At 53.7% G+C, this 27,094-nt stretch overlaps 1 protein-coding gene across 2 annotated transcripts; it reads right to left on the minus strand.

The window, feature by feature from the left end:
* Nucleotides 1–1,375: 1,375 nt before the first annotated feature.
* Nucleotides 1,376–25,301, minus strand: RAB15 (RAB15, member RAS oncogene family). Of its 2 annotated transcripts, XM_081229744.1 has the most exons (7): nucleotides 24,886–25,301; nucleotides 8,104–8,164; nucleotides 7,094–7,154; nucleotides 6,510–6,587; nucleotides 5,737–5,826; nucleotides 4,225–4,290; nucleotides 1,376–4,070 (listed from the first exon to the last, which is right to left on the minus strand). In XM_081229744.1, exons 1-7 carry the CDS (start codon nucleotides 25,007–25,009, stop codon nucleotides 3,912–3,914), a joined length of 639 nt encoding a protein of 212 aa, XP_081085870.1. In that variant the 5' UTR covers nucleotides 25,010–25,301; the 3' UTR covers nucleotides 1,376–3,911. The 2 variants fall into 2 exon arrangements, with proteins under 2 accessions (XP_081085870.1, XP_081085871.1); XM_081229745.1 differs by lacking the exon at nucleotides 6,510–6,587.
* Between the last annotated feature and the right edge of the window lie 1,793 nt (nucleotides 25,302–27,094).

Here is a 27,094-nt window from a genome sequence, read left to right on the forward strand (position 1 = left end):
TTTTGCCACTAGAAGAGGTGGCAGGAAACGCAGAGAGAAGTGTGTCCCCTGCCTAGGCTGGGTGGAGTTGCTAGAAAAAGCAAATAAGCGCCTCCTAAGCCACTGAGTCAAGAACTTGGCCCTGATAATGGGCTAAACTCTTAACGTGAACTTGCCAGATTCACCTGCATGCCCACCACCTCCCTAGTGCTCTCTGGGCTTCCAGATGCCTCTTACTGGCTGCCCTTCTGGGACCCCTCTCCAGGAAGACCATGGAAGTGGCTGAACTGAGGAGTGGAGGTGCTGTCTTCCTTAGGTACACGACATCCCTTTTCTCCAGGGGCAACCTAGGACACCTTGACTCACCCAGGTTCTCACCTTTCACGACTGAATACAATTGATGAAGCTCTCCTAAAATACCTCTCTGTTTCCAGCTTTACCTCAAACTGGCCTACTTTCCAGAAGCTTGTAACTGTGGACATGCACTAACACAGCTTTCCACAGGACAGTAGATGTTCTGGAAACTTCACTGGCTTAGTAGGCAGAAAGCCTAGGTCAATGGTTCTCAATTCTGGCTGCAAATGAGAATTGCATGTAGCGATTTTTCTAAACAGAGATGCCAAGCTTTCCCCTCTGGAGATTTCAATTCCGGTTGTTCCTTTTAAGCCTTGACTCTGCCACTCTTCCTTGGGGCGCCTAGGCACCTGTTTCCTTATCTGTCAAACTTGGATAAAGATAATCACCTTCCTTATCTCACACAGACGTGATTGTCTGATTGTTCCGATAAAGGAGATAAAGCATTACAAGTTCTCTGTAAATTGGAAAATGCAGGTTAAGATCTTAGGCTACCATTGCCCTGCCTTGTTTTACTCCTTCCTTCTTCATTTTATCTTTACCTCCAAACATTCTCTGCCTCTTCCATCAACTCCGGACCCCAGAGTATAGTATTCAACAGTCCCCAGACCCCAAGATTCTAGACTGCCTTGTTCCCTTGGGGTATCCAAGCACAGGGCTAGGATCAACTTCTGAAAGATTACTTAATCCCACCTCACGCCTTCAGGAAGACCTGTTTCTGTTACATTCCAAGCAGATGAGAACCCTCCTGGTTTTAAAGACACCGCCAGACAGATATTCAGCATGTCCCCATTGACTCTACTCAATCTTATTTCCGCAATGGGAGCCCACTGCCGAGCAATGGGGGCTTTGCTTGGGGCTCCCCTGCAGGTGGCATTGGGAGAGGCACCAAATGGAAGACGTTTGCTGTTTCCATTGTCATTCTTCTGCTGTTGCTTTAGGATTCTGGAACCTCTTCTACCAGCACTGCCTCGCTCCCTCCCCCTGAACTGCCAGGGTCCCAGTGAGATCTACTCCCAGGGATTCACACAGGCAGTCACACTTGTGACTTGAAATATTCTTTATTTTGTAAACATCTGTGTTTAAAATAGATGAACCCTGCTCACAATTCATATCCTGGACCCGAGACACAGCACACGAAGTTTACCCGTCACAGGGAGATGGTGGGGCTCAGGAGCAGGTGGAGAGCCTGGGGCTGTGCAGAGCCTCAAGACAACAGGTGCAAAGGTGGAGCCAACAGGCAGGCGCACCTGCTCAACAGTCTAAGGCCAGGTCCCAGGCTGCATCCAGGACTGAAGTTTAGGGGTGAGAGGCTGACTCTGGTACCTCATGAGCATAGCTGCACCCTAAAATCCCAACCCCTCTCCTGCCCCATACATCTCCCCAGCTGTGGCCCTTATGGATGGGGCTTCTCAGGCCATAGAATCCTAACCCCAAGTTTTCCCTTCCAGAACCCCTAGGGTACAGTAAAAATATAGTCCCTCTTCCCCAAGGGGGCTAGGAGAGAAAGGCAATGGTGCTCGGCCAGATCTTCAGGGAAAGCAGCAACACTGAGCACAGGTTGGAGCCGGTGGCCAGTATACTTCCCCTCCCCCGAGCCCCTGGCTGAGGGCACACCACGGGTTGGCACTGCTGACCTCCCCACCCGAGTGATGCTGCATGTTTTAACACCTGAGGAGTTAGTCCTCAAGGAAACATCCTCAGCTGTGGTCATGATTTCGTCCTGAAGAGTCAGCTCTACATTTCTCATTAGCTGACAGCTTATAACTATTCCTGCCTTCCTTTTCCTTCCACTACAATAACCCACCCCCCCATTCCTTCATCCTGAGCTACCCTCTCCTGCCCTCTCCTGATTTGATAAGAGTCAGAGGAAAGGTTTGGCGATTTCATCCCCCACCCATTTTTTCAGAGGATTAAGGAAGTGGGGCTCTTAATCCTTCACATGTGTGTGTCCTGGACTTTAGTCCTTAATTAGTGAATGTTCGATGCCCAGTTTTGTTTTCACTCCAGCGCCAGCCATGCAACGCAGCTTAAGACTGATCCTCCTCCCTAGGCTTCTCCCATCTTGGGAAGGTGGGGAGGAACCCTACTAGGGCTGGTAACTGACTTGTTCCCTCCTTAAAGGGCCTCCTGCAAACGACTCTTGGACCATATGGGGTTAAAGAAACTTCTTCCTGAAACAAAGGGCCCTGGAGGAGGGAGTCCACTTCCCTCCACCTGTAGCCACAGTGCCGTTGGCAAACCCTCAGGCCTCTGACTCAGGAGCTGAGGAACAAGATGAGCACTTGGTCTTGAAGGCTGAAGTGAACAGCACCAAGCGTTCCTACCCAGGGCTTGCCTGCTTTCTGCCCATGAGCTAGCTCCCTGCCCTTCTCCCACAAACTTTGGGTCTCCGGAAAGCCTTGAGAGCGGAAGGCTGGGCTCAGTGAAAGACCACCAGCGTGGTTCTGTCACCTCTCACCTGCCGGGGTGGTGGGGAAGTGCCCTTCTTACATAAGAAATGGAAGATGGGGCCCAGGAATCCCTGCTGCTGCCGAATTCCCCTCTGGTTTGCAAACTGCTATCCTGGCTCTTAACCTGATACATAGGAGCTGGTCCTTCATTTCCAAACACTCCCCTTCCCGGAGTGTTTGGCCCCAGGGCTCTCCGTGCCCCTGCAGTGCCCTCAGGCCTTGGTCCACATCTTTAAATTCGGGAGCCCGGGGGCAGGGAGAAATAGCGTACACGCTGCAGGGCAGGTAGAGGATGGAGGTTACTTCTTATCCCTGCCACCCCTCATCACTTTTTTTCTTCTCTGAAGCTCAGTTCCCCCAAGAGGCAGGAGGGCAGGCAGCCAAGTGCAGCGGAAGCTGGGGATGGGGGTGGGTGGGTAGGACAGCCCCAGGCGTGGGGACCACCAGTTTGGGCTTTCCTTCCTCTCTTGCCGTTCCTCTTTCCCCGGTCACCGGGGAGGCAGGCCCATGGCACATGAAGGGGCGGTGGGGAGGAGAGGACGGGAAGAATTTCCCACAAAGCAGGGTGGAGCTTCTCCCAGAGCAGAGCAGGGAACGTGCCCCTGAGCCTGAGTCCACTCCCTCGGCCCGGCAAAGAGGGAGGAATTGAAAGGTGCTGTACCAGCAGCCACACGGGACACGTGGGGGGCGAGGGCTTTGATAGGAACACAGCTGAGGGGAAGGGACAGAAAGAGAGGTGGGAAGAAGCGAGGAGAAGCAGAGAGGAGACCAGATGCACTGAGAGAAGGAACCTCCAGTGGCCTTGACTCCAGACTGGGCCATCGTCTGGGACCTCGGGGAAGTGAGGCGGTGCTCGTAGCACATCAGGGGCTCGAGGCAGGCCTGTGGCTGGGGAAACAGGCTGGAGGGGGCCATCCCGGGTGGAGGGCGGGGGGAGGGGGGGCGAGGCTGCTCGGACAGGACAGAGGAGCTGCTCCCCAGAGCCAGGCAGGGGGAGGAGCAGCAGCCGAGATTCCACAGGGTCACCCGAAGGAGAAGAGAAGCAGGGCAAAGCCCAGGCTCCCTGTGTGCCCGCAGCCCTCCTGCGGGGAGAGGGGACTGTGCGGGACGCTCCACGCAAGATGCTCAGCACCAGCAGGTTTTCGAAGAGTTCTCCGGGCCCTCGGGTTTGCCCTCATCCTCCTCCAGCTCCGCCAGGGCCAACTCATTGCTGGCGAGTGTCCGCAGACCTTCCAGCTCCTTCCTGTGGGCCTGCAGCACCAGCTCGGTCAGGCGCGTGAAGGACTGGGAGAGCAAGGAGCACAGTAAGTCCAGGTCTCCCCTCTTCCCGGCACCCCTGTGCCCGCCCTGGGTGGGGCTCATCTGCTCTCAGCCGCTCTGCTGCCTTGTCCTCTCGCCTCCCCACCTCGCTGGACTCAGCTCAAGAGACGGGACTCACCTCTTTAATGTTGACGTTGGTGCAGGCACTTGTTTCATAGAAGTCCATGCCATACTCTTTAGCCAGCTGCAAGAGAAGCACATTCCTGAAAGGGGAAGGGAGGTGCCCGCAGCAGCTGGTGCATCCTTCCTGCCACTGCACTCAGGGCCCGTGCTGTGTCGCGACAGTTTCTCAGAGTAGATAATTCCTCAGATGAGACTAGGACTTCCTAAGACACAGGCTAGCAGAGAATGGGAGAAGATGTTCCCCAAATGCACCCCACCTACACACAGGCACACATATACACCCAACACACACACATCACATGTCAGGAGACAGAGACACCAAATTATTGTGACAAACTAATGAACAACATGGGCTTTGAGGTCAAACAGACCCAGGCTGGAATACCAGTGCTGTCACTTAAAAGCATATGACCTTAGACACGTTACCTCTTCCCTCTAAGCCCCAGCTTCGCATTCTGTTCAAAGGGGATGGGAGCGTCTATCAACCAGGGCTGTGGAAGGGTTAAATGGGGTCATGCATCTGTAAGCACTTGCTTAGCACAGGGCCACACATACAGTACTCAACACATACGAATATTCTAGTAGGAGCTGGCCTCTATTTTCAAAATTTTCAATGACCATGTATTATTTTTTTATACTAAAAAACAATTTTATTTCAAGTGCTAATGGGATGCTATTGACTGAAGAGGGAGAGAAAAACTCTTCAGGCCCTCAGAGTGAGTGGGTGACTCTGGCCTCCGTGGTACCCATCGTTCTGTCTGTTCTCCGGGAGGATGGTCTCCCTGTGTGCTTGGACATTCCCTCAAAACCATCCTCCTACCCTCGCTGCCACCATGGCTTCTCCGAATGTGGGCCCTTCATGCCTTCATTTCCCTTCCTACCTCTTTTCAACTGTAAGGAGGACAGGGAGTGGGTGTGGAGGGGTGGGATGACTGTAGGACAGAAGCTGTGCCTGGATGCTGCTAGAGGAGAAGGGAGCCACTTGAAGTCCCTCCTCCGCACTAACCAGGGTGGGCTCTTAGGCAGAGGTAATCCTGCTTTGGGGGCCTTGGAGTTGGGAGAGGTCTTTGTTTCAGGATGGACCCCAAATCACTGTCCTAAAGGACAGAAAACAAACTCTCAAGGATGGCAGTTCAGCCAGTGCCTTAGGCTACTGTGGCGGTAGGGGGGTGTCTGATGATGGTGATAGAACCCTGGGTCCCAGTTCTCAGGCCTGGCCCAGGAAGCCAGCCAAAAACCCAAGGGATGGGGCTTCCCTGGTGGCGCAGTCGTTGAGAGTCCACCTGCCGATGCAGGGGACAGGGGTTCGTGCTCCGGTCCGGGAAGATCCCACGTGCTGCGGAGCGGCTAGGCCCATGAGCCATGGCCGCTGAGCCTGCGCATCCGGAGCCTGTGCTCCGCAACAGAAGAGGTCACAACAGTGAGAGGCCCGCGTACCACAAAAACAAACAAACAAACAAACAAAAAAAACCCAAGGGATGGATTCAGCCAGCTCACTCGCACTTACCTGCTGCCCTTGCTCTCTTCCCACCTGCCGTTTCTGCTCTTCATCAGCCTTATTCCCTATAAGGATCTTCTGGACACCTTCTGGTGCATACTAGGGACAAAGGACAGACAGAACTGCCAGTGAGTGCTGCCTTTCCCCCAATCTCCCCACCCATACAGCCTACACTGGCTTCCACACCAGCAGCAAAGTTAAGAGCCCTGGGGACACAGTGGGCTGACTGGGTGCAGGTGCCAGGCGTCCCCAAGTGCCATGGCTGATCCCAGGGGTCCCAGAGGGATGTCACAGGGACTGTTTAGGGTAGAAGACACTGATGCTTCCTCGAGTTGGACAACTGGAAAGGACACTGGACTTAAGTCCAGCCCCTCATTCTACAGATGAAGAACTGGGGACTCAGAGTTCAAATGGCTTGCCCAGGGCTCCACAACTGTGGTGGCAGAGCCAGGACTGGAAGCCCAGTCTCGCAACCCCACCTGGTCCTGACATTTCAGGAAGGAAGCTGTTCACAGCGTAGGCTCTGTCCTAACTCATTTCAGGGGAAGACACAGCCGTGGAGGCCTGGCAGGGTATAGAGCATGGAGGCCATGGCTGCTTGGGCTTCTTCCTCATGTCTTACTCACCCAGAGGTCTTGATCCGGGGCTGCAGAAGGCAAGCGTTCCTGGTAGTGTTTGCTCGCCAACCCTGACAGCTTCAGCCCTTCCCATGTGGCCTGCACTTTGCTTTCCCCTCTGAGGTGCCCTTCCCCACCCCCGAGAGTGAAGGCAGCACATCCTACCTCATCCACATCACTGACCCACTTCATGATGTGCTGGTAAGAGCGCTCGCTGCTAATGTCGTAGACTAAAAATATTCCCTGAGAGAGAGAAGGAGAGAGAGGTGGGGCAGGTACGTGCACACAGAGACAGTGCATAGTCATGGGGTCAGAATCGGGTGTGGTGCCTTAAATGCTAGGTCCCAATCTCCCTTCTCCCTGCTTAGCATAATGAAGATCCCTCAGCACCCAGAAAAGTCTCCTTCTCTCTCAGACCCCCAAAGCTGTTGCTTCCTAGGCTCATCACAGAGCTCTCCGAGGCAGAAAGGCACCAATACTTTGACGTGGTCTTTGGCCCGGGGGGGGGGGGGGGGAGGGGGGAAGTTGAGGGTGAGGGTGCGGACCCGCCAGTAGTGAGTGCTCAGAGAGTAGCTGATGAATGAATGATCAGTGAACGACTGAAAGACCGCCCTGAGCCCACCCCCCTCACTCCCCAGCAGGCAATCCGAGGGCCCATTTGGGGATCCGTGGCACAGATATCTAAACGCCCAGAGCCAGGAGTGTGGGTGGGAGCACCCCGCCTCTAAACCCTGAAAATAGCGGCTCACCTGGGCCCGTCGATAGTACTGCTTTGTGATGGTCTGATATCGCTCCTGCCCCGCTGTGTCCCTGCAATAGAAAGCCAGCCCTTCAGAAGAGCAGGGACCATGGAAGCAGGTGGGGAGGGGAGGAACGGGAGCTGGGAGACCCCGTGCCTTTGCAGGAGAAACTGGAGAGCTGCAGGGTGAAAGATCAGTGGAGCTTTGGTCCCCAAGGGGATCCAAACGTATCTGACGCTGCAGCAGAGAGGGCGGGTCATAGGTGCTGACAGGGCTTGTGGGTCCTTGTCAACTGTATCTGCACTAGGAGCCACAACCATAACTGGGTCTTGGATAACTGTCTCTAGGATTGGGCCATTGTGGCCAGACTGGTGGGACTGCTCCATCTCCAGTCCCTCTGGGACCTCTGGAGGCAATGCCCATACCACTCTGAAATTGGGAGGCCGCTCCAAATGCTGGAAAGCCAAGGAAGGCTTCCAGGAGCAACAGGCCAGAGAGCCATAGCGGCCCCCTGTGGCTACTTATGGGAACTGCACTGTGCTGTAGTGAGGAACTCCGACCAGGAACTCCCACCGTAAGGATGGGGCGTAGCCCTCCCTGCTTGGAATCCTACCTCAGTGCTATGCAGGGCAGCACGGCCCAAATAGAAAGCTTTATTCGAAGACAAACCCGCAGTGCTTAGTCTGCCAAATCCTTCTAATTCTTGCTTTTTGGTGACTTGTGGTCAGTCCCATAAGTTTCTTAAGAAAGAGATGAGAGGGAACTCCCTGGTGGTTCAGTGGTTAGGACTCCATGCTTTCACTGCCAAGGGCCTGGATTTAATCCCTGGTCGGGGAACTAAGATCTCGGGAGCCGCAGAGATGAGAGATTAAGGCTCATGGGAGCAGGAGATAGGTTTTGAGACTTCTGCTTCTCTCCATCGAAGAGGTGGCCAGTTACTCCAGATGAAGCCTCTGGATTTTACACACGGCAGTGGCAGCTAGGGAGAGCCCCAGGTCCTCTCCTCCTACCCAACTCACCAAATCTGTATCCGTACTTTGATGCCATCTACCTCTATGGTCTTCATCTTAAAGTCAACACCTGGGGAAAGGAAGTGAGCAAGAAAGTTAGGAAGGGGGCTTCCCTGGTGGCACAGTGGTTAAGAATCCGCCTGCCAATGCAGGGGACACGGGCTTGAGCCCTAGTCTGGGAAGATCCCACATGCCGCAGAGCAACTAAGCCCGTGCGCCACAACTACTGAGCCTGTGCTCTAGAGCCCGTGAGCCACAACTACCGAGCTTGAGCTCGCATGCCACAACTACTAAAGCCCACGTGCCTAGAGCCTGTGCTCTGCAACAAGAGAAGCCACCGCAATGAGAAGCCCGTGCACCACAACAAAGAGTAGCCCCCACTCGCCACAACTAGAGAAAGCCCGTGCTCAGCAACAAAAAATAAAATAAATTAATTAAAAAAAAAAAAGTAAGGAAGGATACCCGCTGAGAACTGAAGTATGGCCCAGGGCACTCATACCTGAGGGTCTCCTTTTGGTTTAACTTGGCAGAAAGATGGCACAAGGTAAAGGCCTTCTTGAACCAAAAACTGACCCTCAGGTAGTGTCCAGGGCTTTGAATGGGGCTTCCCTTCCTCCTTGAGCTGCGAGTTGCCAGGAGTAAAGGGCCTGTGGCACACAGGAAGTGAATATGGGGGAATCCACTCTGTTGCTGCCTTACTTAGCCCCAAAACGTGTCTCACTCTACTCCCGTGTAAAGTCTTCCCTATTTATACTTCTGCAGAGAACCGCTTGTATTTATCCCTCCTGGAACTCTAATCCCTAGGAATAGCAGTCCACCTCATTTGCCTGGGTTTATTCTCTCTCTGCCTTATTAGCAACCAGGAGGGGTCATGGTGCCATCGTGAATGTGGGGAAGGCACAGAGACCCTGGCAAGAGAGGAGGACTGTTTCAGCCCCACAGTGTGTATAAAGCCCTCGGCACCTAGCAAAGGCCCACCAAGGAGACGGCCTAGTGCATCTGTTGCTGACTAGGCCCTTTTACAGGGGAGGCATTGTTGTTTACTAGAAGGAGCATGGGCTTCAATGTCAGGCCTGTGCTTGAATCCTAACTCTGGCCACTTAACTCATAGCTATGACCTTGGGCACCTTGCTTCTCTGAACCTCCATTTTCTCATCAGTAAAATGGGGACATTAGCAATCATTTCAGAGGGTCACTGAGAAAACCAAATGAGATACAGTGCCTGGAACCTGGTGGACATTGAGTCGGTCACAGCTATCACTATACCAAGTACAGCCCTGGTCTACATGGGTGCTCCTGGGTCACTGCCAGTGACCACATGAAGAGGCAGTGGCACAGCATGTCGTTGGGGGAGGGAGGGTAGACAATCAGGGTTCTCAGGCTCATCTGCCCAGCGGCTTGAGGAGCTAAGCTGCCACAAGACACAGGAAACGTAAGGGATTTGGCAAACCAGTCCAGCGCAGAAACGTATCTGGGGAATTTTGCAGCAGAAGTCAGCACAACCAGCAGCATGCAGGTTTGAATCTGAGTGGCAGCAGTGATAAGGCACCTCTCCCCAGCCCTAACTGTGCCGGGCACTGTGCCCAGTGATTCAAGAGCTGTGTCTAGGAAGTTAATTAAGCTGCAGTCCTAGTGCACTCCCTGGAGACAAGTCAGGAATGGGCACCATTAACCAGTGTTCAGGTGAGAAACAGTTCAGTGCTGGCCCGTAGTCCCCAGGCTGCACAGCACAGCCCCAAAGGTGCCAGAATCCCCAACGCCCCTGCCATTCCACCCCAGCATTAGTTCTTTGCCAACAGGAATACTTCCCCCCTTATCCACATTGTCCCCAGCTTTCCACAAACACAGACATTAAATTCAGGCTCTTCCTTCTCACCACTGAGACCAATCATCATTTAATTAAAAGGGAGAAAAAGATTCAGACTGGACAACCTGAACTAAATCAACTTGCTCGGAAGTGAATCATTTTTCACCTGCCCAAGCTGATTCATATCTATTGAGCTGTACTTTTCCAAATGGGTAACGTCTGGCAGCCATTCTACCAAGGGTGCCAAGAAAGTAAAAAAAAGAGGAGGGAGAAAGAAGGAGAGGGGCCCCTGGCCTTGGTGGGGGGCAGTAGCGTGCTCACCCCCTCCCTAGAGAAGCAGTTGTCAAGAACTTGCTTCTCGGGACTTCCCTGGTGGTCCAGTGGGTAAGACTCCACGCTCCCAGTGCGGGGGGCCTGGGTTCAATCCCTGGTTAGGGAACTAGATCCCGCATGCCACAGCTAAGAGTTCGCATGCCACAACTAAAGACCCTGCATGCCACAGCTAAGACCTGGTGCAGCCTAAATAAATAAATAAATATTTGTAAAAAAATTTGCTTCTCCCCAACACCCGGCCTAGAAGGGAATCAAGAAACCTTTGTTCTTTCCTGGTACAGTGCCTTCTTCCCAGGAGAACCAGGGATTCTGTTCATTTCCTGATAAAGCCAGCTCATCCTCATACCAGCCCAGCAAGCCCAGTCAAAGGGCAGCACCTTGTGCAAAGTGGTCGCAAGGGTGGGGAGCTGGTGAGAGAGAGGCATCTATATGCTTTATTCCACAAACCTCTATGGGAACTTACTTTGTGCCCTGCACAGTGCTAGATGCAGACAAAGTGGCCAAAAAGACAGATGGTCCTTGCCCTTACAGAGCTTACCAGACAGGAAACAAAGGCCCAGGGAGGTAAGATAACTAGCCCAAGGTTGGCACAGCAAGCAGCAGAGGCCTGTTTGATGGCAGAGCCCTTGCACTGTTTCTTGGGGGAATGAGAGGAGAATAGCGTGTTAACCAGGCAGAGAGGCCTTACCTACGCTTTGCTGTTTCTCTCTGGAGAAGGGCTCAGCTGGAGAAGGAGCCCCCAACACCAGGGAGCTTTCCCTAACAATGAAGGCAGGTCTTAGGAGAGGCAGGGCTGACAAGAAGACAGGGAGCCGCCCTGGGAGTGAGCACTGGGCTTGGATTCCTTCTCCCCTCTTCCCTCGCTTCTTAGCTGTGTGGCCAGGGACCAAAGCTGGGGAATTCTGGGGGCTCATGGCACCACCACCCCCGCCACAACCACTGTCTTGCAACCTAGACCCTCCTGACCACTGATCAAATTTGTTGTAACATCTCTGAGAAATAAAGTGCATCAGTATTGGCTCTTCCCCGGCACTAAGAAACATAGAAAGTCTGTGCCTTCTGAGGGACCTTCCTCTCCCACCCACTCCCCTCCTTTTTAAATGGAAAGATTAACAGCCCAAAGATCTTCTAGTGGAATCTATTGCTCTACTGTGCTCCCAGACACCCTGCACCTTCCACGGTGTCCATCTACCAGTCAGCCCTGGCCTGCCGTGACCTGTGCCCATCCATGGCCCCTTCCCTGTCCCTGCGTGGCTGTTGGTTTTTTTCCACTGCTGAGCACTGCAGGGCAAAGTCAAAAGACTGGCCCTGTTTAGTCGCCTAGAGACTCAACGCTTTCTCACCTCCGCTGGCCCTCGCCGCTGCTCAGAAGCTGTTTATTCCAGGTGGTTCACCCACCACATTCCTCACAGCCACTGTCTTCCCTGCTGAAGGGCTCAGTCCCGGTCCACCCTCTCCCTACCACTACCGCTGAAAGCATCCAAGAGAACACCTTGTCCACTGTCTTAAGGGCAAAGTGACAGCTGCCTGATGAAGCCTTGCTGTGAGGCCCACCTCATTTTCTCAGAATGTCCTGTCGTCTCCACCTTCCCTGGGGAAGAGTCCTCTATCCTTTCCAGGTCTCAGCTCTCAGCTGTCCTCAGCCCCCTCTAGGTGTACATCCTATCCTAACAGTTTCTCCCCTCTCTGTTGCACCTTCAGACTTTTCAGGGAGAAGAGAGATTCTTCATCTAACTCCACCCCTGCCGTGTTCTCATTCTGGCTCCTCTAAGGCAGCACTTCTCAAACTTTAAAGTGGATGCAAATCATGTGGGGACCACGTTAAAATGCAGATTCTGATTGAGTCGGTGTGAGATGCGGCATAAGATGCCACACAAGCCTCTGGGTGAGGCTGTTATTACTGGTCCATGGATCACACTTTTGACAGCAGGCTTCTAAGGACAGTGGTTCTCAAAGTGTGGTCCCCAGACCTGCATCATCAGCACCAGCATCAGTCAGGGCTTGTTAGAAATGCCAGTTATTGGGCCTCGCCTCAGATCTACAGAATCCAAAACTCTGGGCAGGGGTAGGGGTGGAGGTGGCTAGGAATCTGTGTTTTAACAAGTTCTCCAGGTGATTCTAGCACATGCTGAAGTTTGGGAGTTCCATCTGGACTGCGACTTTGCATGTGACGTGTCAAGTGAGGCAGCATGGGAGTTCTCCGATTCTCAAGGTGTACTTTGCAGATGCTCAGCTTTAGAATCACCTGGGGTGATTAAAAAAAAAAAAAGATACTACTTTGACTTTCTAGACCTAATGAATCAGAATTTGAGAGTGAAGCCCTGAAACCTGTATTTTTAACAGGACCATGGGTGATTTTTTAGATAGAGGAAAGTTTGAGGGTTCTAATTTAGTGGAAGAGCTATCCATTGGCACTGGAGTCAGAAAGACCTGGGTCTGAATCCTGATTCTGGTACTTGCTGTGTGACTTTGGGGAACTCTCAACTTCTCTGAGCCTCAGTTTGCTTGTCCATAGAATGAGAATACTAGTGGCCTCCTAAGGGTTGGTGTGGGATATAAATTAGATAATATATGTACAGCTCCTCATAGGTAGAAGATAGTTCTCTCACTCCTACCTTCCTTTTGCTAAATAAAGGCTTCCTGGGGAGGAGCCAGGAAAACAAACCCAGAGCACCCTTGATGTGGGAAGGATTGCACAATCTAGTCCCTTGCTACTCCACTACCCTTGCTCATCCGGAGACCGGCAGCATCCATGTCACTGGGGAGCCTGTTAGAAAATGTAAATGGGCCCACCCAGACCTACTAAATCTAAGGCACACTAACGTTTGAAAATCACTGTCTAGCCCATCTCTAGGTAGAACACACGCAAGGTTCATGATACTGCTAAGCATTATAGCACACCCCCTGGCTAGGGGATCCAGAGCCCTTGGTTCTCATGCCAGCCCTATGAAGGAGGTAGGGGCAGGGATTATTACCGTGAGGCAGAGAGAAGCCAAGTAACTTACTCCCTTCCCACATCCTATGGCTGAGCCAGAACTGCAAACAGGTTTCTCAAAACCTACCCAGGGCACCTCACTTGATCAGTGGCTTCCCAACCCTCCGAGGCTGTGGACTCTTACTGCCTTTTCTGTCTCGCCCCTGCCTTCCCCACCCCTGTTCTGGTATAACAAGGCGTCTAGTAGCGGGTACACATGGAGCAAGCCCACCATAACCTATTATCAGGGAGCCCCTTGCTCCTTGAGAGCTCATGACTTCACTAAGCCCAGATGCATCGCCTTGCACAGCACCCCATCAGCATCCCTTCAAGAGGACCGGTTTCCTTTCCCAGGCACAGGGAACACCCAGGTGTGAAGAAACAAGCAGCTACCTCCACACCGCTCCGGTAGAGGTTCCTGGACACCTTAGAGCCCCGGGAACAGAATGTCAAGAAGATGAGGCCCTCTCCCAACCAAGTGCCCAGCGCACGACCAGCAGTTCATCGTTTCTTCCCAGCACCTCAGATACATCAATCGTGGTGTCCGCCACACCCAGTGTCCCTTTTCGGCTGGAAGTGCACAGCCCAAAGCCTCCGCTCAGGGAAGCAGGGCTGGCTGCGGCATGTGCTTTGTGGAGAAGCAGCTCCCGCCTAGACCAGGGTGGATATCTGACCCAAAGGAGGCCCATCAGTGGGCTTGCTGGTGACCCACAGCGCGACCTGGCCAACAGGAGCAGCTGGGGGAGTGCCAGTGCCGTCTCTGCCAAAGCGGCTCCTTCCAGGTGGTGCAGAGGGACTGGCCGGTTGGTACCGAGAGGAGCAGGAGGTGGACAGATGTGCAGAGTGGGGGCTGGGGGCATGGGTCCCAGCACAGCTACCGGTCCACGCCAGACCCCAGGTGTCGGCCCGTGGGCATCGTCATAGCACAGCCCCTCTTCTTAGCGCGCACCTCAGGATGCCTGAGAATTCTCGGCCTGTACTTGCCTGCTGCTGCCTAGTGGCTCCCCCAGGCTGGTGGCAGGTCGTTTCAGCTACAGGGCTGGGAGGAAGACGATGTGCCCTGCTGCTCGCTACCTCCTACTTTTTGTCTTCTAGATGCAGAGCACCTAAGAGGCAGAGGATAAATTTTGTATTTGACAAAATTTTGTGTTTGTTTTAAAAATCTCCGCCTTGGACTTCCCTGGTGGCCTAGTGGTTAAGAATCCACCTGCCAATGCAGGGGACACAGGTTCGATCCCTGGACCGGGAAGATCCCACATGCCGCGGAGCAACTAAGCCCGTGGGCCACAACTACTGAGCCTGAGCTCTAGAGCCTGTGAGCCACAACTACCGAGCCCGCGCTACTAAAGCCCGTGCTCCACAACAAGAGAAGCCACCACAGTGAGAAGCCCGCGCACTGCAACGAAGAGTAGCCCCTGCTCGCTGCAACTAGAGAAAGCCCGCGCACAGCAACGAAGACCCAATGCAGCCATAAATAAATAAATAAATAAATAAATAAATAAAAAATCTCCGCCTCCATACCAGCAGTGCCAGGCATAAAGTAGCAATGCCATTAGTGGCATCCCCCTGCCCCAGAGAGCACAAGGAGGAGGGGGTGCCCATGGCTCAAGAGCAGTGGCATGTGTCCTGCTACCTGAACACCTCACAGACGATGACAAGAAAACTCAGTTAAGTGACAGTGCCAGGCCCTGACACACCTATGACAGTGGCGCCCTAACTAGACCAGTGGCCTCTGGCTCTTCCTGTGTCCTTGGCTGTGTAGCCTCTGATCCTTCAGCAGCAACCCCCGTGACTGCCAGGCCACACCCAGAGTCCTGGAGCACAGTGACAGGGCTGCCGTCAGAGAACTGGAGGACAGGGAGGCCCTGCTTTAGGTACTGGGGCTGGGGACAGAGGGGCAGGGCAGGGGAGACGGCACTGGCACTCCCTCAGCTCCTAAGATACTCACTGTAGGGACGAGCTTACTGCCCCAGTCCACAGTGGAGGGCCTGTGAAGACCGTGGAAAGAAGGGAACAGGGCACATCCAGGGGAACGGCACTCCTTCCCATCACTGTCTGCCTCCAAAGAAAACCCTGGAAAGCATGGAGGGAGTGCAGCTCAAGAAACAAGAGTGGCTTGAGGACACAGGCAGGGGGAGGGGGAGGGGTGGGCTGGGACAAGGTGAGAGAGTGGCATGGACATATATACACACTACCAAATGTAGAATGGATGGCTGGTGGGAAGCAGCCGCATAGCACAGGGAGATCAGCTCCGTGCTTTGTGACCACCTAGAGGGGTGGGATAGGGAGGGTGGGAGGGAGACGCAAGAGGGAGGGGATATGGGGATATGTGTATACGTATGGCTGATTCACTTTGTTATACAGCAGAAGCTAAAGCACCATTGTAGAGCAATTATACTCCAATAAAGATGTTGGAAAAAAAAAAGAAGAAACAGAGTGGCGAGGTCATTAAGAACACAATTGTGAGGTCAGAGTTTGGTTCCAATCCTGCCTTTACCACTAATTGCCTGTGTGGTCTTGGGAAAGCTACTTAACTTCTCTTTGCCTTAGTTTCCTCACCTGTAAAATGGGGATGGCAATCCCTGATGTCAGAGAATTTTTGTAAGGATTATGAGATAAGCTATAAAACCCATAACACAGAGCCTGGCACAAAGAGCTTTATTAAATCTTAGCTGAAAAAGCTATCTCCTTTGGGGGGGATGAGATTAGGGTCATGGCTTGGGGAATAGAAAAGCTCTAGAAAGTAGGAAGGAGCTCGTGTCAGGAAGAGGAAGCAGAGTGGTGCAGAGAGGGGAGACAGCCACACTAAGCTGGAGTGTTTCAACAAAAAGTGAAAATGCCACCCACCATGGGAGCCACATGGCCCCCAGAGTCTGGCTACAACCTAAATTCTGGCAAAGCGAGGTGTGCCTGTTGGTGAGCCAGCACCTCATGGGTTAACGTCAGGTGCCAGCTTGCCTGCCCGCCCAGTGCCACATGCTTCAAGTGGAAACGGGACTCTTGTGGGTGCCAATGTTATCACCGTGATCAACCGCAGCCCAGAGGCCCAGCAGCCAGCGTGACCTGAGCCTTTTCATCAGCAATGAGACGCCACCACAGGAACAACCTAATACATCTGAAACCCAAGGCAGATACCCAATCCCTGGAGCCATCTTGGCTCCGGTTACCAAGCTCAAGTCCCAGGAAGGACCCCAGCCCCTCCCCCTGCAGGAAACCAGCATGTACGGGACAGGACGCATGGAGCTCACGTGGGATGTGGCAGGAGGTCACCCCAAACAACCCCAAAACAAACTGTCGGGAAAGGCAGACCCTGCAGGGAGGTGGCTGCCTGACTTTGCCACCCCAAACGAGGCACCAGCGTAATCCCTTGCCCTCAGCAAGAGAGGAAACCATTTCCCCGCCAGCTGAGGGACAAGGGAGGGCAAGAACAGGGAGAGGAAGAAGACGGGAGAGCTAAGAGACAAAGCTCAGGAGAAGATTCCAGGCACAGATGTGCCTCACACCAGTCAGGTGAGGGGCGGGGGAGAGGGTCTTTGCCCCAAGCCTGCCACTTACTACTGCATCACCTTTCCTCCCTTCTGTCTGGGAACTCTTAGCCTCACTGTCTGTGGGGCTGCATGCCACTGACTTCCTCTTACCCAGCTCTGGAATGACTGTCCCTCATGCTGGCCTCCATCAGGGGAAAAGGTGCCCCCAGGCTCTCTGAGCAAATGCATTAGGCAGCATTCGCACCATCTTGCTCCGATGGGAAGCAGGGCCTTTGGCAGACAGAATCCTGATCCTCTAACTCCAAGGCCATGATTTAACCTGAGGTCAAAGGCCTTGATTCAGATGTCCACCCACAAGAAAGACTGGCAATCTTAGAATGATATTCTCTCTCTCCTTTCTTTTTTAAGACACAAACAGATGCAGTGCACGTAGTGATACGGGGAACAACTCTCTAGGCTACTATGTTCGCATCAAATCTTGAAGGGAGAGTCTTTGGAGACCCTGGACCCAGGAACCCAAGGGCTATTATCATGCAGAAGGGTTTCCCAGTCAAACATGGACTCCCGTGATGCTGAGAGGACTGCATGCCCCAGTGCCTGAGCCCTAGGATCTCCTACTCCAGAGTCTTGGAGGGTCACTTCAGCAGCCTGGCTGAGCTGATGGGCATCATCTGACACCAGCAGTGACCCTGAGCAACAGGCAATATTGACCTTAGTGTAAGACACTGACCTGTCACCTCTGCATTCACCAAAGAGGACCCCACTCGCACAGGGATCACGGGAGCCACTTCCTTGCTCCCTGCTATGTCTGAGCTTCTCCTATAGCATGTATCTGAGCAGAAAAGCTAAAAGCTACAGGAAACTGTTCACCCCTTACAAAATGCTCCCCTTCTTCTCCCCTCTTCTCACAGTTCCAAACTGTACACGAGTACACAGTGAGTTTCTCATTGTCTGTGAGTCCCAAGAAACCAATACTACTTGCAACTTCCCTCAGGGAAGAGCAAAAGTTCTCTAGGAAATGTACGCATGCATTCATCCATTCATTCATAACAAACTATTATTGAATGCCTACCATGTGCCAGGAACTAAGCTAGGTACTTGAAGACACAGCTGCAAATAATACAGAAAGATCCTTGTCTTCAGAGAGCTTCTATTCTAGTGCGGAAGACAGATAATAAATAAGTAAACTAGTAATTTCAGAGAGTGATAAGCGTTGAGGCAAAAGCAGAATAACGGAGTAGAGGGTGAGGACACCCGGGCCCAAGCTGCTTTAGAATGGCTGGTCGGAGAAGATCTTGTAAAGGAGGTGACATCTGAGCTGAGGACTAAATGACAAGAAGGTACCGGCAGGGGGAAGATCTGAAGGATCAGGGCCCCAGGCAGGAACACATTTCAGTCAAACTTGCAGTTCCTCAGAAGAGAAAAAAAACAGGGGCCACATCATTCTTTCCTCTGTGATAAAAGAGGGAAAGCTCAGCAAGGCCCTGCCCTTCTCTGGGCTCTCCTGGGGACCCACCGTCATCACGCACGTGTGCGTACACATTCATGGACATAGAAACACACATTCATGGACATAGAAACTTGTCTGGAGGCTCTAACTGAAGAATATACCAAGAAACTTCTCAAACACTTGCAAGGCCAACTTGGAGACTCCTTGCCCCCCACTTTATGATGAGATCTCTACACACACTGGCTCACGTATGTAAAGCACACCATCCCTGTGCAGATTAGGTGTTCGGGAAACATCGGTCCCCTCGCCCTTCCCACGGCTGCATGCATAGACCTCCACAGGGCCTCCAGGCTGTGTGCCACGCACTCCAGCTAACCCCGTCCTGCTCCACTCCAGCAGACCCTTGACCTGGGCCTTGCTCCCTCAGCCGGCTGCTGAGTGGTCCATGGGTACCGCTGAGGCAGCCAAGACCCGCCAGGCTTCTGACCACTCACTCCTCTGCCCTCCGCAGAGCCTCTTCTGGGCTGGGCCATGTTGACAGGCAGCAGAAGGTTCCAGGAGGAAGAGACTGGAGCCTGGAGCCTCAGGAGCAAACATCTTGGAGGGAACAGGCCCTCTGGATGCGTCTGCCCTCACACGGAGCCCCCAGAGCAAACTCCCAGCAAGGCTCTAGCTGAACTTAAGCTGGTGCGACCACGGCCAGGCAGAAGAGTAGCACCCCGCCCCCAGCCCCGTCCCCTGGGGCACCCTGCTTAGTCTTCAAGGCCTCACTCAAATGTCACTTCCTCCGTGAAGCCCTCACCAACCGATGCAGGAGGAATTTATCACTCCTGTGTGATTCCAAAGCATTCTGACATGGTTTCTGCATAAATTCTGCTTGTCTGTTTGGATGCCTGACTCCTCAACAGCTCTGTGAGCTCCCAGAGGGCACAACAGCATCTCGCTCATTTCGTAGTCTCATTGCCTGGCAGAAGGCAGATACTCAGTGTATATTATTCAACAAAACTGAATCAATGAAAGAAAAAAAATGAATGAGTAGGTGTGTGAGAGAATAAATGAGTGAATGAATGAAGTCAGTACATTCCAGTAGAAAAGATTAGTGGGGAGAAAATTTTAATCAGAGAAGAGGGATCAGAGAATGACCCATATTTTGAAGCCAACTGTCGGCTCTCTCTGTGGATCATGGGGCCCCAGTCACAGAGGTCCCCGTAAATATGTTATCAAACTAGGCATGAAGGCAACACTCAGATCTCACCCTCAAAGGTGCCCCGGCCAGACTCCTCAGTCACAGCCCCAGACTGTCCCCTAGAGGGTCATGTCAAGGAAGCAGACTCAGCCAACAGCAGTAGCACAACTGTCCCTCCAGCCCAGAGCCCTCAGATGGGGTGAGGGAGGCACACGTCCTCTCCCCTCTGGCTCCCAGGAGAGAGGTTCTGCTTGGCAGCCGTGGATGGGCCTTCTGGGGTGAGCAAGGGCATGCCCAGTGCAGTTTGGGGCAAGTGGAGGAGAGGAGATGGTTCAAGTTGGGGTCACCTGCGTGCAAGACGTGAGCATCACTTCCCTCGGGCCTCGGTTTTCCTAGTTATAAAATAGGGCCAATGATTAGTTCTTTCCTCCTCAGTGGGAGGGATTAAATGTCCAGGAAACTCTGTGGTCCCCTTGACAAAGCACATTGCCCAGGGCAGAACAGCCAAGGAGAGGTCAGAGGCCTGTGCAGAAAATTGGCACTTTTACAGGGAAACAGGCGCAAATATTAGATTACAGAAAAAGGCACTCTGAGAAGAGGTGGCAATCAGGGTAGAAGAGTAATAGCCAAATATCGACTTTCATGTTATAGAGCTCATCCCCAAGCTGTCTGGGAAGCAGGGAGGAGGAGAGGAGGAGGAGGAAGAAGCAGGGACCAGGGCGCTCGAAGCTGTGGGTGAATCTGCAGAGTTGTGCAGGTGGTACAGGTGCACAGAGCAGCTGAAATGAGGGCTTCTGAGCCATCCTCAGGGATCACGTCCTTGGGGCGGGGGTGTGCGCAGCAGGGCCGGAGGCAGAGTGACACCTGGCTGAGGTCGGAGCCTTCAGGCAGAGCCGTCCTCTCGGGTCCCGTCTCTCCCCACTCCTCCGCCTCTGCACATCCTCGCCAACTCACTCTTCCTTCTCAGCCCCGGCACTGTCAGGGCAAGGGGGGAAATAGCACGGAAGCGGAAATGAACCCCAGAGTCTACTCATGTGCTCCCCAGGAAGGGCAGCTGGCACCCCGGTTCCCACGTTGTTCACGGCTGTCCCCCCGGCTCCTTGCCCGGCTCAGAGCGGCGGGTGCTCTGCAGAGGGTGCCCGAATGACCAAACGCACGACTGACGGACAGGATGACCTCAGAGCACGTATCAACGGTTTGTTCATCTCCAACTTTCTTACGAGCTGGGGATAATCAAAATACAATGAGAGCAGCTGCCTTTTCTTTTTTTTTTTTTTTGAGAGCTCTGCCAAGTGCTTTGTATCTATTAGCCTCTGTAATCTTCACAAAGACCATTAAGGAAGATTCTGTTACTATCTTCCATTTACAGATGTGGAAATTAAGGGCAGAGACGTTAAGTGTCTGTAAGGCCACGGCAAATCTTAGGCGTGTGGTCTGCGCTCCTTCTAGTCTACTCAGCTTCTCACCTCCCCTTCCTTTCTGCAGGCCTCCCAACACGATGGGGAACACAGACCCACCTGACCCTCCCGCGGTGTACACAGCATGTATACACAGTGCCTTACGGTCTGGGGGCCCGCAGACCTCAGGACCACGGTGCCCAAGCATTGGCCCCCATGTTTGTTAGGCCACTTGATTGCAGTCTATTGATCTCTCCCCCCTGGTCTTTCCCCAGCCCACTCCCCAATCTTCAGTTACTCACAAGCCCTCTCCCCAGGCAAGGAGAGCCAGTTCAAAGAGAACTTCCTGAGAAAGATGCTACTGCAGCAGCAAACCCAGCCTGAGGAACCAAGCCTGAAGCCACAGCCGTTCAACAAGTCAAGCCAGAAAATTATAGGCCAAAGCCTCCCAGAAGCCCAGAAGGTGGCCTTTAAGACAAAAAGCCAGAACAGGGACACAGATGACAGGCTCTCAGGGAAGACCAAGGATTGGGGAGGAGAAAACCAACTCACGGGCAGTCCCTACAGCTTGCATGAGTGGCTGACACGTGGCCGCCACACAGAAAGGAAATCAAAGGTCCCCTGCACGTCGATGTCCACTAGGATGGGACATCATCTCCCCGCTGGGCAGGCAGCGCCAGCCACACGAGGCCCTCTCAGGTTTGAACTACTCGCTGCTTCCGGAGGGAAACAAGAACAGGGGATTGCGTGGAGTTTGGTGTTGGTGCCACAGGAGGGGGAGGGGTGGAAGAGAGAGAAGGGACGAGCCGAGCTGACAGGGTCCTACGTGCCCACATACTACCACTGGTCTCCCCTGACTGGTCTCCCTGCCCCAAGGCCTAAGCCCCTCTCCCAGCCGACATCCTAAGTGCCATCTTCATCCTGTCATCCCCCCGCTCAAGAAACCCTTGACGCCACTGCGAAGGCTGGCGTTCCAGCTCCTCAGCCAGGCCCTCAATGCCCTCTGCCCTCGTTTGTTCATTAGTTTAACATTTATGGAGAGCGTGCCTGGCCCTGTTCTAGGACTATGAAAACAAAGAGGAATGAGGTTTGGTCTGACCCTCAAGGCACGTGAAGTATAGTTTGGGAGACAGAGAGATAAACAGAGGAATGTTCTCCTCCCCTAAAAACTCCCTTCTGTTCCAGCCAGACTGCCCAGAGTTCCACGAACACCCACTGAATTCCCACCTCTGTCGTCTCTGCTCCCGTCACTCCATCTGCTCCTTCCCCTACAGGAACTGAGACGCGGCCCACACTGCAAGCCCTCTCTCCAGCCTTCCCTCCTCCCCGAGCCTCCCTGCCGCTTCCGTCCACACGGCCCCTCTCCTTCCGCGACCTCCTCTATCTAGTGCTTTGTGTAGCATTAGCACTCATGAACGGGCCCCTCACCATTCACGGGCTGCCTCGGACAAGTCTTGCGTGGTTATTTAGCTGCTGATACCGAATGCAATACCTTCCTTGCTAGGAACAATGAGGATCATCATCCATCCCCTACGTTTGAAGAGTGCTTCACAAAGCGCTCGCGAAGAGATTCTCTAATTGTGGCCAAGGCTCTTTTTCGCCTGTGTTGCTTCCCCAACTAGATCACAGGCTTCTGTGGGCAGGAAAAGGTGGACTGCAATCTGTCTCTAACATGCCTGGCACGGTACTTTGTAGTGAATGCTTAATTAATTGGCTTAACAGGTGAAGAAACAGCAGAAAACATCACAGTGCTGACTGCCCGCCTCTGCATGGGCCCCTTCAGGGTCAGCACAGCTGCATGGGAAATAAATGCCGGTGGCACGGACCCAGCTCAGGGCCACCTGCCCACCTGCTGACCAGAAAGAAGAGGGGCGGTCAGTGCCTCCACCTACTTGGGCGGTCTTCTCACTGCCCCCTGCAGGCCTATCTCTGGAATGTCACATGCTCTTACAGTAAGCGGCCTAAACAGTGAATCACAAATTGACATGATCCAAGAATCTGAACTCTGTCTTGGTAGTCATTGGTGAATTGCCCCGTTTTCCCTATTCCACAGAAGCAGCTCTGGGAAAGGTGCAGAGATCAATGTCCATGATGGTAAAAGAATGTGTCTCAGACAAGGAGCAGCTTGGGAGAGGAGACCCTGGAATCTTCAGGTCACAGCGCCAAGCCCAGATACAGGACACCCTTTTTTTTTGGAATGGATAAATTAATGAATAGGACTTGGTAGTACCCATTTTCTTGGCTCCTTGATTTGTCTCCTGGCTGCCCCTTCCATCTCCCTGGGGAACTTTTTGTATCCCAGAAGGGAAAGCTTTTCTTGACCATCCAACTCTTCTCCTAAGTCTTAGTTGCAGCCAAAAAATACGCCTAAGGCAAGGCAGAGTCACAAGTGCTGTGGAAAGCTTTAAACCGGAAAGCAAACCCAGTGGGGCAGATTTTAAAAGGCTGTTGCGAAGAAAGGCAGGTTTCTTTCTCTTCCATGGAATCTAAACTCCTAAAAAGTCCTCTCTATCCTGGGGAAAGGTGGACCCAGCCATCAGGGCAGAGAAAGTGCTAACCTGCTGCCCTTTGTCCTCAAGCCTGCAACCTGTCCTCATATCCCATCTCGTTCCTCAGCCATTCCCAGGCGCTCCCCCAACATCTCCTCTTCCCTGAGCCTTCCCCAGAGGCCGCAGCCCTCCCTTGGTCTCCAGACCTGTCCCATCCCTTAGATGTGTCTCATTCAAACAGCGGCCCAGTCCAAGCTCCAGGGTCTCCTAGGAGCTAGCTTTACAGCTCCCCTGAGGAAGATGAATGCATCTATCTGTCCCCTGACCCTGAGCCCCTTGAAGATAGTGAAGCAAAGAGAGAATGAGACCCTAGGAGCTCAGTGATGATGACAACGGTAGTAGCAGCAGTCTTTTACAAACATTATCTCATTTAATCCTTACAACAGCTGGGCAGGTAGGAACTGTTATCATTCCCATTCTACGGATGAGAAACTAAAGCTCAGAAGCTTAAGTGATATTCAAGGTCACGCTGCCCCAAAGTGAGGTTTCCAGGTCTGTCTGACAACAAAGCCTGCCTCTGACCCATGAGGCTCTCGTCCTCCTGGCTCTACCTGCTCCCTCTTTTCTCTTGGCGAGGAGTCTGTGTGGGGAGGGAGGGCGGAAGTCTCAAGTGGAAGCCTAGTCTGGGGCCCTTCCTGACAGGAGAGGGGACCTGGGCAGTGCTGAAGCCACTCCAGGGCATCATTCAGGGAACCCGTTAGATGTGAGTGGAATGCCCTCCACTCAGACCTCTCAGAGGAGGAGGCCACTCAGGGTCCAAGAGGGGACTCTCAGAGGGGAGGCCATCCACTCCTATGGACCAGTGAGCCCATAACAGTCCTATCCAGGATGCCACAAGGCCTCATCCCTCTAAGCACAGCCTCCAGCATTGCCAGAGCAAAGAGATCTATTCTAAGGTGAGTCCTGCCTGACTTCTGACCCCCTTGCCTGGCAAGTAATCCTCCTGGTCCTCATCCGCCTTCAAAACAAATGCTTCAGCTGGCTGCTTTTCGGAAGCTGGCTAGTAAATGCTCCCTTCACCGGCACATGGGCTCTCACCTTGTCCATGCCCTCCTCGCAGGTGTCCCACCTTGTGGCTTCCCTCCACACCTGTGCCCTGTCAAGTCAATCCCTTCCTCCTCTCTTCCCCCTCCTGGCTTCACACTGGGTCGCCCCTGGACTGAGGGTACCCAGTGACTCAGAACTCGGCTCCCCTCACAGTGAACCCCTGTCCCCGAGCACAAGCTTTTTTCCCCCCTCCCCCTCTGCACCTGAGGGTGGGGGGATGTCATATCGGTGGCTTTGATTCTCACTGCCCCAGCTTGGGGTACCCAGGCCTACGCCACCCTGTTATCTCGGCTTCTACAGGGAGGCTCCCCAGCGTGAGGCCCGAGCGCCTTCCATAGTCACGGACAGCAGCAGGGAGCCTGTCACCTCCAGGAACCCAGGCTCAAATCCCCAGCCGGTGGCCCCTCACCCCGGGACTCATCCCCTCGTTCTCGCCTCCCACGACACCGCCTCTAGCCGGAGGGGCGGACCCTTGTTCCCGGGCTGGGGAAGGGGCAGGGGCCGCCCCGACAAGGGGCGGCGGCGGGGAGGGTGGGGCGCCCCCGGCCACCGCCCCTTACCGATGGTGGAGATGTGCGAGGAGTGGAACTCGTTGTCGGTGAAGCGACACAGCAGGCAGGTCTTGCCTACCCCGGAGTCCCCGATCAGCAGCAACCGGAACAGCACATCGTACTGCTTCGCCATGGCTGGGCCGGCGGGCCGGCGGGCGGGCGGGCGGGCGGCAGGCTCAGCCCCGCTCGGCCCGGGCCATCGCGGCGCGCGCCCGCCCGAGAACTGCGCCGGCGGCGAGAAGGAAGCGGGGCCAGCCCGCGCCGCCTCGCCGCCGTTCGCTCGCTCGGTGCCAGGAAGCGTGTGCGGCGGGAGCGCGGTGGGAGGAGAGAGCCGGCCCCCGCCCGCCCGCCCCTTCCCCTGCGCCGCCGCCGCCGCCGCCACCCGGAGAGGGGCGGGGAGCGCGCGCTGGGGAGGAGACCCCTCGGCGGCGGGGGTGGCGAGGGCGGTGCGCGCTCCCCGCCCCCAGGGCGCGCAGCCCGGGGAGGGACCCGCCCCGGGACCCGCCCCCCTCCCGCCCTCTTTACGCCGGGACCCGGGACAGAGCGGTGGCGGGGTGGGGAACGTTTTTGTTTACCTGCAGACCTTCTGAATGGGGGAGTTGGAATGAGCTCCTACCCAGCTCACCTCTACCAAACTCGGCTTTCGGGTCTCGTCCCTTCTCTCCAAATCGCATGCCGAACCTGGCCCTGCCAGCTCCAACCCAGCGGAACGCCCCGCCCCTGCGGAAGCCTACTGGGCGGGGGGAGGAGGCAGTGGTTGGTCCTCACCTAGGCTCACCCCTGGGTCGGAAGGCCTTGATCTGGATCGCGATTCAAGCACCGGTCTACTCTGGAAGTCGCGGTCTCCAGGAACCCTGGGGAGTTATTGCTAGAATCCTCCCTGTCTACCATCTGGCTTCTCCATAACCTTGTGTGACTGTGACCTCCCTCCAGCCGCGCTCCCCCCCCATCCCATTTAAACAGGGAAAATGTCTGCTGACCTTCGCCAGGCTAAAGATAGCTGATCATAAAAACATTTCCAGATGCACAATCCTTTGGAAGTGTTGTGCAAGCAAGTCTCTGTTTTGGATCTAAGCTGCTTAGGGTCGGCGCTCAGGATGCCAATACATTATTTCAGCCCACTGAGAATTTCTGCTGGTGCACACCAATGGCACCAAACAATGAATGGGCCTCTTTCAAGACCTAATTTACTATCACTGAATGTGTTAGCACAAGAGAGAGGCAAATAAATGCTCTCTGGAGTCTAGAAAATTGCCTATTCCTGAGAATAAGTTTTAAAGGAGAACAAGTCTAGCCCATTAAACCTTTAAAAAGTGATGAAAAAGTGTGTGTGTTTGTTTTCAGGCTGAGTATTGGATGGAGAATGTATTTTTCAGTAGTAGGTCAAGGAAATCAATAAGTCCATTTACTTTGCTTGAAGGGCTATATTTCAGGCAAAATGTATAAATTTATAATAAAGAGGGGGAAATCTTGAACCTGATAGTTACTTTGATGGCATTAAAAGCCAAGGAAACCAATCCTGTGGATTCCACTAAGATTTCCAGGTGTGTTTCTCTTCACGGCTTTATACTGGGTTTCAGGTGCATGCCGCAGGCTCTGGAGTCGGGCCCACTTGGGTTCCAGTCCCAGCTCCTCCACTCACCAGCTGTGCAGTCCTGAACATGTTACTGAACCCCAGTACTCATTAAGTGCTGAGGGACGGAAATCACCCCGCAGTGATTTCCCTATGCATATGTGGGTGGTAAGTATTTCCCACAGATGGTCAGGGCTGTTTTCAAGGGACTCCCGCCATCCTGCTGTGATTTTCATCCGCAGCACCATACACGGCTGGCCAGGGTGCAGGTTCAGCTCAGCCTGCCCCCCTTTGGGCACTGCAGCTGCTTTACCATCAATCAGCACTGTAATGGTCAATACTCTCCACAGGCCTCCTTACTGGGACCATTAGTGGCTCTCTGCTTGCTTCTGTCAGGGGAACAGGAAAGAAGATGAAACCTGAGGTAAGTTCCTATTCCAGGAAGGAACTTTGCTTTAAAGGAAATGGCTTTCCCTAGGTAAGACAGGAAAGGGAGTGAGGTTTCCTGAACAAATCCAGGGAAATGAGTGCTCAGGCTTATAAAAAATGGAAGAGATTTCATCATACTAGACTTCAAATTCAGTAGGTTACATTCTTAAAAAACCAAAACAAAAGCAAAAATGGAATAGTCTAGAAGCCCAAGCT

This window comes from Mesoplodon bidens (genome assembly GCF_964165515.1).
Source record: "Mesoplodon bidens genome assembly, chromosome: 3".
Lineage (NCBI taxonomy): Eukaryota > Metazoa > Chordata > Mammalia > Artiodactyla > Ziphiidae > Mesoplodon > Mesoplodon bidens.

What these genes read in the sequence shown, in the direction of transcription:
- RAB15 (XM_081229744.1), bottom strand. Translation starts at nt 25,009, where the DNA reads ATGGCGAAGCAGTACGATGTGCTGTTCCGGTTGCTGCTGATCGGGGAC. An exon ending in AAAGTACGGATACAGATTTG is followed by an intron (nt 7,155 to 8,103) that starts GTGAGTTGGGTA and finishes TTTCTATTGCAG; the next exon opens with GGACACAGCGGGGCAGGAGC. An exon ending in GGGTCAGTGATGTGGATGAG is followed by an intron (nt 5,827 to 6,509) that starts GTAGGATGTGCT and finishes CTTTGTCCCTAG; the next exon opens with TATGCACCAGAAGGTGTCCA.